The sequence below is a fragment of the Elephantulus edwardii genome, unplaced genomic scaffold (genome assembly GCF_000299155.1).
Source record: "Elephantulus edwardii isolate Elephantulus edwardi_28Jun2011 unplaced genomic scaffold, EleEdw1.0 scaffold00020, whole genome shotgun sequence".
Lineage (NCBI taxonomy): Eukaryota > Metazoa > Chordata > Mammalia > Macroscelidea > Macroscelididae > Elephantulus > Elephantulus edwardii.
This window is the reverse complement of record NW_006399770.1, coordinates 11,779,091-11,790,485: the sequence shown is the minus strand read 5'-3', so window position 1 is coordinate 11,790,485 and position 11,395 is coordinate 11,779,091. Positions and strand designations below refer to the sequence as shown.

Genomic DNA, 11,395 nt, shown 5'->3' with positions numbered 1-11,395 from the left:
GGCAGGGAGAAAAGTGCAACAATGGATGAATGGAAATCCAAAGTCTCTGTAAACTTTCATGAAAATTAATTTTAACAAAAGTAGTCTGCTACAAATAAAATAAAAGTTTGTAAGAATCAGTCCTAGCTCATAACAGCCCTGTGTACAGAGAACACAGTGTCACCTTGTATGGCCTTGTACTATCTAAAAAATCATTGCCGTATTTGAGTCCATTTTTGTAGTTACTGTGTAAATACACCACCTCATAGCAGATCTCCCTCTTTTCTGCTGTTGCTCTACCAGATGTTTTTCTCGAGTGTCTATATAAGGTACGTGACACAGATGTTCACTAGCCTTACAGCTAAGGGAGATTCTGGCTACACTTCTTCCAAAACAGATTTGTCTGTTGTTTTAGAAGTCCAAAGTGTGTTCAATATTTTTCACCACTATCATAATCCAAAGAGAGCAATTTTTCATTCTTCTTTATTTACTATCCGCCTTTCATATTAATATGAGGTGACTGGCTCCCATCAGGCACATCATAGTCCTTAAAGTGAGAACTTTGCTTTTTGACACTTCACACAGGTCTTTTGCAGTATATTTGCCAAATGTGTTATATCATTTTATTTCTTGGCTGCTTCTTCCATGGACATTAATTGTAGATTCGAGTAAAAGGAAATTCTTGACAACTTCAGTATACCCTATGCTCATTACAACATCATTAACAGGTCAGTTGTGCGGGTTTTTATTTTCTTTATGTGGAGTTTAGTTCATAGAGTCTACAGAATACTATAGAAAGATGTAATCTTTGATCTTTTTTTTCAGTACGTGCTTCAGGTCCTCTTCCTGTTTCAGCAATTAATAATGTTCTAGGCATATTGAACATTGGTAATGAGTCCTTTCCCAATCCTGTTGCAGTGTTCTTTTTCCTATAAAGCAACTTCTTAGATGATTTGCTTAATGTACAGACTGATTAAAGATGATGAAAAGATACAAGTTGGCTGTAGCATCCAGAAATCAACGATCTAGCTATTACTGCAACAAATATAAATTGCCTCACACCAATTAAAATTTTTGCCCTTTAATGGACTTATATTGATTTTTTTTAAGTGAAGCTCTGGGTCTTAGTTTTGATTGTTAGCATTTATTGTTTTGGGTATTTTTATGCTGTAATTGTCAATAAAAATATGCACTTATTTATTTAGTAAACAAATGCTGGATAATGAACTGTGGGGGCAAAGTTTATTTCATTACTTATATGTTTTTTCCATCTTAATTTTAGAGGTTTATTGCCATTGTGGTTACGTGCCATTGAGTCAAGTGTGTTTCACAACAACCTTATAAATAACAGATCTGAACCCTGTCCTACCCTGTGCCAGCCTCACAAATCTCTGACACACTCAAGCCTCTTGCTGCACTCTCTGCTCTGTCCACCTGGTTGAGGGTCTTCCTTTCCTTTGTCAACCCTCCACCTTGCCAAGCATTATATCCTTCTCCAAAGAATAGCCTCTCCTAGCACCATGCTCAAAATATGTGAGACAAATCTTTGTCTTCTTTGCTTCCAAGGAGCACTTTGCCTATGCCTTCTCCAAAATAGATCTGTTTGTTCATTTGGGTGTCCATATTCAGTACTCTCATCATACACCACAGTCCAAAGGCATCAATTCTTCTCTGTCATCCTTGTTTATTGTTCAGCTCTCAGCAGCATAGGAAGTGATTGAAAACACCGTAGTCTGAAACAGGCACATCTTAGTCATCAAACTAACATTATTACGCCTCAATAATTTGTAGAGTTCCCTGAGTAGACTGAATCTGTCATTTGAAACGTATGAGTTGGTATCTCATCAATTCCCAGGGCCTTATTTGTTTTGCCATTTTGTATAGACAATTTGTGTAGATAACTGTAAATGGTTAGTAGATACACTGGAGAAACAAGAAACTGTGTGTATGTGTGTGTATAATTTCTCGTAATGTCAATAAAATGCACTTGGACATGTTTTCTTCCCTTAATAGATGAGAAAATTGAGATTTTAAAAAGTTAAATTGCCTATTTAAAATAAACTTTTCATGAAGTCTGCATGCTAGCACTTGACATTCAGTCTTCATTGCAATGTACATTGTATCACATAAGCTGTATCAACAGACAGTAATATAGCCAGCTCACCAAAACAAACCAATTGCCAGCCAGACAATTGTAACTCACAAAAGATTTTCATATATCCATCTTTAAAGAAAGCAGCAGAAAGAATACACTAAATCAGCATTTGATGTAAAAATATAACAACATTAAATTTTTGTTGAATAGATGAATAATTTGTCAAAGCATTTAAATAAAGATTGTGTTAATTAATAAAACCCATATTGTAGGTGTCCAGAAACCAACTTATTGAGAATGGTCAGGAAGAAAACTCACAGGAAAGGTCCTTCAAAGACTGTCTTGCCAGACTCTTCCGCTGGATAATGGGAATAAACCACTGTGAACACCTTCAATTAAGGCAATAAACGTATGTGCGCTAGAGCGCACTGGTGTTGAGGCTGATTTGCAAAACTGTGGCAAATACAGAAAAATGTATCCTTCTGTGCAGTTTTCCACTAAAGCAAACAAGACTTGGGAACTAGAGTATTATTATTTTTGTTGTTTCTATTTAGCTTTCAAATATTTTTCCACTGATTTATTTTAATTGAGAATTTAGCATTTCTCAACCAAATTGCCCTTGGCTTTTTTGTTTTTCTCTTGCTTTAATTCTGAACACTGCCCTGAGGTGAGCATTTGCATTTTCTCCTATTTTTTACAAAGAGAAGTGAGTAGCAGATTTCATCAGGTGGCAAGTCATTGATACTGTTTCATGTCATCAGTAAATGACATTTTGCTATAAAAAATATTTTCAGAGAATCAAAATATAATTTTTACACATGAGATGTAAATAAGATATTTTTATACAGAAGTTATAGCTTTGAAAAATAGAAAAATTTAAGAATTTAGTGAATTTAAAGTCTGCTTTTTGAAAACAAAGTGCTCCTTTTTCCATGGGACCCCTGCACTCAAGGATTGGAATCAGTATATTGCCTTTCTGGTTGCTGTGAACTTCAGCAAACACTTTCTAATATATATTTCAAGCAGTGCATCTTCAGCTTATGAGATTAAAACTGTTGCCATCTCCACTATAAAGCTCTTGTGTTTTTTGAATTGCCAAAGCTAGCCAGTGTTTGTGTCAATACATTTTGTGGCCACTTCCTTCTTGTACTTCTTAATCCTTTATGCCTGAGTGTTTGCCTACTCCTTGTTTTAACTATCCTTTATTAATAAGGTTTATATAACTTATTAAAAATTCAGCTAATTGAAAAGGTGTTTACCAAAACCAAGCCAGCAAATCAATTCTTACTCATAATAACCTTTCATTGGGTTTCTAAGGCTATAAATTTTTATGGAAGGACTCTGACTAATCAGTCTTCCTCCCACAGAACACTTGGTGGGTTCAAACCTCTAACCTTTCAATTAGCAATTCAACCCGTGTGGATTAAACCACTAGGGCTGCTTAAATTACCCTACGTTGTTGTTGTTGTTGTTGTTGTTGTTGTGTGTCACTGAGTTGGAACCATCGCATAGCTGACCCTCCAGCAGGTTTTCAGAAGTAAGTCATACAAGAGGCAATTGTCCATCCTTCTCCCAATAAATTATCTCATAAAGTCTGTATTACTCAGGAAGAGGTTCTGGAAGCATAAAATCAAATTCATATGTTTTATTATTACCAGTTAAAAAGTTGATGGAGAAATAAACATCACACCTTTGCCCATGGAGATTTTGTTGTCTATAAATTTCATAACACTCTTTGACATACCTTGTTTAATGTAACCATTACATTTTTAGAAATACAAAAGTCTATTGGTGTGACAAAACTCAGCATTTATTTTTTACTTTCTCTAGACTCCTTCAGGGATACCCATTGACAAGTTGGAAAATAATTGATCTTCTTTTTAAAACCCTGCTGAGATAAACAATCCGTCCTCTCATTTTGTGGATTGGTTTAATTTCCTTTTAGTGACATTAATGGCAATACAGTTCCTCTCCTGTCTGGACACTCCTTTCACATGCTCAGAGCCTATTACTCAATTTCCCTTTAATTTTCTCTGTCCTATGCACAGTCAGTTCAGCGATTGCTTTTCATCTGTTCAGGTCTCTGCTAACCACGACCACATTTTAAATTATGAACTGGGGGCAGGATCCTTCTAATTCAATCTAATAGGAAAAATTGTCCGAGGGGTTACATTGCAGTGTAAAATGTAAAGCCAAAATAGTGCTGTTCTGAAACAACTAGAGTTTTCCTCCAGAGACCTGAGATCAACAATATAGTTTGTCTGGAAACAAACTGGTACCATTGTGGATTAATTCAACAGAGATTTGGTGCATCAGAAATAATTTGAGATTTATGGGCAATGGAAGAAAGTGGCCACTCCACCTGTGAGTTTTAAGTGACAAAACTAAATTCCAGTGTTCTAATCCCTCCTTTCTAATGTGACATTATAGTCATTTTAGGGACACTCTTGATAAACAGACAATCCCTGTGTATTTTTAGCCCCTCTTTTCCCACTCAAGATGTTCAGTTTTAGACATTCGATTCTGTAATTACACTACGGTTATTATCACACATTCTTCCTCATTCTCATTCTCATTTGCATTTGTCTGCTTGGATCTTGTTCTGCTTATTTTTTGCCTTGCGTTGATTATTGATTTGCTTCCAATCACTTTTCTGTTTATGAAGATTTCGGTTTTCCACTCTCGGGCTATGTGGTGTCTCCTTCAGTTAGGATCATTTTCACCTAATTTAATAAACCTTTTTTATGCTTCATTATCTCGGTCAAGGACAAGAGCACAGATGCCTAAGATAAGCCTTTGGAGCAACATCTTTCCCTCCCTCTATTTTTTCTTTACTTTTATCTGTCTCCAATGCCACTTATTCTTTCTCTACTCTCCAGTTACTACTGACTAATTATCAGTTTATGACTTTAACACCTTTCAGGCAATTTCTGTGTGCTAAGTCCTTTCCAGATGTAAGACACTCTTGTTAGCTTAGTACTGAAATACTCTGTATGAGATTGCCTTTTCTCAGTTCATAGACTTCAAATCTCCATGGGGCCATTGGAAAGGAAACTATTTTCATAATTCTTATAAATTTTATTCAGTTATAGTGCATTATATAAACCTGTCAAATCTTTTTGTCCTGCAGTCATGCTTGCACTTAAAAAATTGCAAGAAAACTTTCAGATGAGTTACTGAATTTTCCAGTACTTTCTTCTTGCCTTTATATGGGGAATTAAAGTTTCTAGACTTTTTTCATAAGCTTAAGTGAAAGTGGGTGTGTGCCTGCTCAGTATTGGTTTATGCTAATATTGGTTTGGGTTTGTTTTGTTTGGTTGGTTGGTTTTGCTTTGGGGTTTTTTTTTTTTTTTTTGGGTTTTTTTGTTGTTGTTGTTGTTTTTGTTTGGTTTTTTTTTTAAGTTTTAAATGAATTGAACCTAACAAAACAGCAACCTAAAGATTTGTCAATAATAAATTTCTAGTTTTGGTTTGAGAAACAATTCAATTCATTGCTCTCAAGCAGGAAATGACTCATAGCTACTCTCCCATGGGTTTCTGAAGCTGTGAAGCACACAGGAGGAGATTGCCCATCCTTCTCCCGCAGAGCACCTGGTAGATTTGAGCCCTGTGCTTTTGAGTTGGCAGCACAACTCCTTATTGCTGAACCACCAGAGCTCTCTTATTGTTTATTATACCTAAACTTATGGTTTAGTGTACGTAAAAGTTATGGTTTAGTAGATATAAATTCCATAAAAATGAATTGTGTTTCTTAACATACATTTCAAGTGTGACTTAGCTAGTTAAAATGCTTCCTTTTTAGTTTCAAAAAAACCTACACTGATATGAGAGAAGTCTCATGACACACATTCATATATGAAGTTCTGTTGATGGCAGGGTTTCAGAACATAGATAGGCATAGTATGCGTCAAAGTTGATTTGACAGCATCTAGTCACAACAGTAGTACACAGAAGCAATGCAACATGTTAACAGCTAATATTACTGAAGGAAACATGTAAAGATTGCGGATGTGACAAACAATTTGTTACATATATACTTACCACAGTTAAAAAATAAGTAACTCAAAGGAAAAAAAAGAGGAGTTAGTATAAAAATTACTTTGAAGATGTCTAACATAGGTAATCTAATGATAGAACCGTTTTTGTAATGCGACTGTTTTTGGTGGGGTTATCACTAGTGTTAATGAGTCCCTGGTGGCATAGTTTATTACTTGTACTACTAATTGAAAGGATGTGGATCAAACCCACCAGCCACTTTACAGGAAAAGGATGAACTGTGTCTTCATTTAAAGATTACAGCTTCAAAAAAACCACTGGAAGGTCACTGCTAATCAATATAGACTTGACAGCATTGGGCTTTGGTGGCTTTCACTAATGTTCAATTTGATCTGTGGCATGGTTAATTGTGTTATCTGAAATTTTCACTGTAACATTTCAGCATCATAAGATAACCTACCACATGCTTAAATCTACTTAAAATTAGTTGAAATCCACTTACAAAATTCATGGGTTTTCTTTGGATGCAATTCTATTTCTTTGGGGGTTAAAAAGGAAAAAAAGGCTCTGACTTATAAGTCTGAGGTAAACAACAGAGACTGCAGAATCTGGAGTCTGAATTCATGCATCAGAAACCTAACTGTGTTGAAGTAGATTTTTGTCAACTAGCAAATGCCATTTCAGTCTGAGCATTTCACCACCTCATTCTCCACCATCTGTCTCACAGGGAGCAATTAATCTGAAATCTCAATGTGCAGCATTAAAAGTCCTTTAACAATGAACAGAATATTAACATGTCTGGCATTTCCATTGTTATCTCTCCAGATTTCAATGTTAATTTGGGATCAAGCTATAATAGCATTTAAATCTATTTGCTTAATTAAGACTCTTGCCTGACATATATCATTTTAGCAGTTGAAATTGTGGAGTAACATGTTGAATTCAGTTGAAAAATGCTGTGCAGTTTTGCAACTTAAATTTGCATAGACAATAGTTTTGCTGTAGGCTAGCAATTATCTGTAAAAGCACTAAACATTTTATGAAACCAGTTTTCCCAAGAATCTGACGGCAAATTTCTTCTCTTTTTTGCAGAACCACATCACTGCCTTCGCAGAAGTCACATGATAATGAAGCAGATGGTCTGTCCTTGCACTGGACATCATCCCTTTTCACCATCCATCCATAACACCCAAAGTTTGTTTAGTCACAAAAGAGGTTTTAAAAGTTGTCTAATAATTTTTATAATTTTAAAATCAGTGTCATCTTACCTGTTTCCCCCACTAGACTGTGAGCTCCTCGAGGGCAAGACTGTGTCTTCTTTTTCCTGTACCCCCTGCACCTACCACTATGCTTAGCATCAAGTAGGTGTACAATAAAGAGTTGATATCCAAATGAACAGATTATTTCTTAAATAAAACACTCACTTTAGCTTCTCACAGTATCCTTGCAACTATATGAAAAGAAACCTTTACACGAGTCATTTGTGTAAAGAAGTCTCTATTTGGGCCTAACTAAGGTTACTTTTTCCACTTATTTGTTTGACAGTATGTCATATTTAATGTGCAGTGGACTTTGAAAGTCATGGGGGGTTTTATTTTATCATTCAGCATGACATTATTTCCATTCTAACAGATTGCAGTGTGAATTTACTTTTAGAAAGTATGTTCTAAACTAAACCAATGTTTGCACATTATACTATCCTATATTTCACTTAAAATACCGTTCGTACTATACATTCTAAGACTGGTGCTTCTGCTTTTGAAGGGGAAAAAATGCCAATTTTTACTGTAATAAGTAATGTATCATAATTAAAAATTATTTATTTGGATTTTTTTTCCTGAAAATTGTGGTTTGATTGTAGATTTATTGTTTTTGAATGCAGACAGTAAATGAGATAGTTTAAATGAGTCATTTCAGCCATGGTGCCCATTACTGAGAAATCATCCGCTGGTAAAAGTGTCTCAGAGAAGTAAAAGGCTCTGTCCTCAGACTTCTTTACTAATCAGATTCCTATATAATCTAAGTGGGAAAGAATGGCACTCTGACACATAGTTTACATTACAGAACATGGACAACACCTTACTTTGCTTTTGTGTAGTTCTTCATAATTTACAAAGTTTATTTACAGTCATTATTTTATTCACCACCCCTGTGAATGTTAAAAATATGGCTTTGGGTTTTTAATGATGAGTAAAACAAACTCAAGACATGGTAGATAAAATGCCAGATCCCACATGGCAAGGAAGAGGAAAGGTTAAAATTTAAATTCAATTTTTCTGGGTGTTTTTTAGCTATGCCCCAGCTGGTATAGCATTTTTAATACATCTGAGAGGTCCTTTAAAATACCTTATGTTTAAAAAAAAATAAATACCAGAATAGAATTATAAACACTATATGGTATTTTGCTAATAAACAACACTTTTAAGAAATAAAAATGTAATGATATATTCATAATTCTCTTTAACAATAATGTGTAGAACTTGGAGATAGAGTTCTCTGTCAAGGTAAAGCTTTCATTAAATGACCCCCTTGCAACCTTCTTCCCAGGCCCTTAAATTCCATCTGCTGAGAAAGCCCCAAGGAGTATACCTGATGCCAAGTATGTAGAGTTTAGGATGTAAATCATTACAGGGTATGAAGGATGAATTTAACTATAAAAAAATTATTACATTAAATAGTAACTGTCATATCTACGACTACCTTGATAGCTCAGGCTTTCAGGAAAACACACTACTCTTGAATAAATGTTGACTCATAGTGATCCTCCTTTGGGTTTCTGTAAATCATTACAGGAGACTGCCTATCTTTCTCCAGAGATTCAACGGGCAGATTCAAACTACTGACCTTTAGATTAGCAACACAACACTAACACACCATGTCACCAGAGCTCCTTCAAGCTTATATGAGCAGAAGCTAATTGGCCTAAATGAATGTTTCAAAACTTGGCAAGGCTTTCTACAAATTTTCTCTGATTTTTCAACAGAATTCAGCAAATAAATACAACTAAAGATTTGTTGATTACTCAAAATAGACATACTTGCTCATTTTCAAATATTGTGGTGGTGCAAATAAATTTTCTATAACCAAAAAGAAAGAGAATACATATTTTGACCAATTTCAGGCCTCTGATGACAATTCCATTTTATTGAAGTTCAGAAGTTGACTATTTTAGAATATCTTGGCTATCTAGCAAGTCATTTTGGGGCTGTGAGTCCAAACAGTAATAGCCATGGGAAATCATTTACAGGCTATGGAGGTAAAGAAAATATGCATTCTGTCCTAAGAGGCAAGATTACCAGTAAAGCACAGGGCTAAGTCACTCTTCTCAGTTGTTACATATTTTTTTTTCTAAGGAAATGGTAGAATACATAGGGACATTATCCCTGTGGGACCTCAGTTCCACGTCAGCGGTCTTGTAGGAAAGAGTAGAGCTGACACCTAGGGCTTTGCCAAGTCATACTCTTCATAGAAGCAGCTTTTCACCTTTCTCCTGAGGAGTAGCTGATGAGTTCCAACAGCTGACCTCTCAGTCAGCAGCCAGACATTTAATCAGTGCACCACTAGGACTTCTTTCTCTGTTGGAAGCTCTACCTACATACTCATGCGTCAAGGTTGTACTTTTGTACCTTGATAATCCTGGTCTGAGTGAAAGCGATATAAATTCTAAAACCGAATTATTTATCTATTTATATTTAGCATAGGATCAGAGTAATTTCTAATATTTGAAGGGCATCCATTGCTCAAGATTATGCAGTGAATGACCTTGCCAAGAAAGGAATAGATAAAGAGATATAGCTGCACAATGCAACAAGGTCCATAAAGAGTCCTTAACCTTGATGTTGTTATTGCAAATAATGAAAGTCACATCTAAGGAATTATTAATATGTAAATATGTATACTTGTAGTCTAGTCCAAGCCGGCAAATACTTATCTTTCTGATAGAGACATCTCCTTTTTATTCTAGTTAGTTACACGGGGCCCAGGACAGTATAAATTGGTCAGCCTGAAATTTCCAGTAGTCTCTGTTTGCATGGCAGAAATTCTGCACATGTGTTATCTGAGTCTTAAGATTACATAAAAAGGCTCTTTTATGTTAAAAGAGGGGTGAATCTCCTTTGACAGACTTTGTCGATTCCACTTCTAACTGGGTCTCTCTTTTCTCAGGATCTACCCTAGCCAAATATCCGAGTTACTTTTACCATAATGTCTCCTTTGTGAAAGAGCAGTAGGGGAGAAAATAATTCTCTGCTGTGTATTGTATTTTTCAAATAAAAGTTTCGTTTAAAAAAAAAAAAAAGACCGTTTGATTTTTTTCCCCCTATCCATATATTAATCCTTTATTGAGGGCAGATGAATAAAGACTGTTTGACAGTGAACCTGGGATCAAAATTTTCAAAGATCCTGCAGAGGGTTTGGAAGTAGTTTACAAATGCTCCAACCAGTTCTATCAGTAACTAAGTGAGCCTCTGGATTTCATAGGCCAGCCCAACAGCTTACCTTATTTGCATATCATAGCATTTTGGAAATTGCATATCAGTGAACTCATAGGAGCCAGGACCAACTAATAGCTAACCCTCCTGTGGCTTTTTGGAGCCTCTGCATTGCACAGAAAGAGACTGCCCATCATTCACCCGCAGAGCTGCTATTGGGTTTGAACCACCATTTGAGAGGCACTGTCCTTGGATGAGCATTGCAACTCCCTCCAGGCTATGCCATCAGAGCTCCCTAAATCGGGACACTAGACAGGCATATTATCAACTGTCTAAATCCTCCCTGTGCTTCTATATGGGCAATTTACTTGTGAACACAGAACTGAGAGCAGTACAGATGATCATGCTCCTGCCTTTAGGGCACTATATTGTATATTTTTAACACATACAGTAAATAAAATGTTGTCCTGGTAAACACATCTGCTGTAAATGCAGTATGTTGTAAATGTAAGTGACTATTTACCCTATGCAAATATTGGTGCTTTTATAATATGCCAAGTATGCACACTTCAATCAATATTGTGAACTAATAGTATTTTTTCCAAAAAATACCTGTTGAGAAAATTTCAGATTTTAGAGGAAGGAGTTTTGTAATAGATTAGCTATATAGACAAATAATGATGATTAGGTAGGTAGATAGATAGATAGATAGATAGATAGATAGATAGATAGATAGATATAGATAGATAGAGATTTTTTTATAGATAGAGATTCTACTACCTTCACTTTAGATTATAGACTTTTAGAGCCTCTGGTTATGCCTTAGGTTTAATAAAATAATGAAGTATGTTTTCTCTACCCTGTTGTGAGCTCTAGATGGATTGTTTCTTTTTTT

General features: G+C 35.4%; 1 protein-coding gene across 2 annotated transcripts in view; it reads left to right on the top strand.

Annotated features, from left to right (window-relative positions):
* Positions 1–7,894, top strand: part of LOC102864656 (lipid phosphate phosphatase-related protein type 5-like) — a 248,951-nt gene extending 241,057 nt beyond the window's left edge. The window contains exon 6 of one of the 2 annotated variants that reach the window (XM_006882432.1): positions 7,163–7,894. In XM_006882432.1, coding sequence (XP_006882494.1) covers positions 7,163–7,195 — 33 coding nt within the window. In that variant the 3' untranslated portion in view covers positions 7,196–7,894. The remainder of the gene's footprint in view (positions 1–7,162) is intronic. The other variant, XM_006882433.1, reaches the window with a different exon arrangement.
* Positions 7,895–11,395: the final 3,501 nt, after the last annotated feature.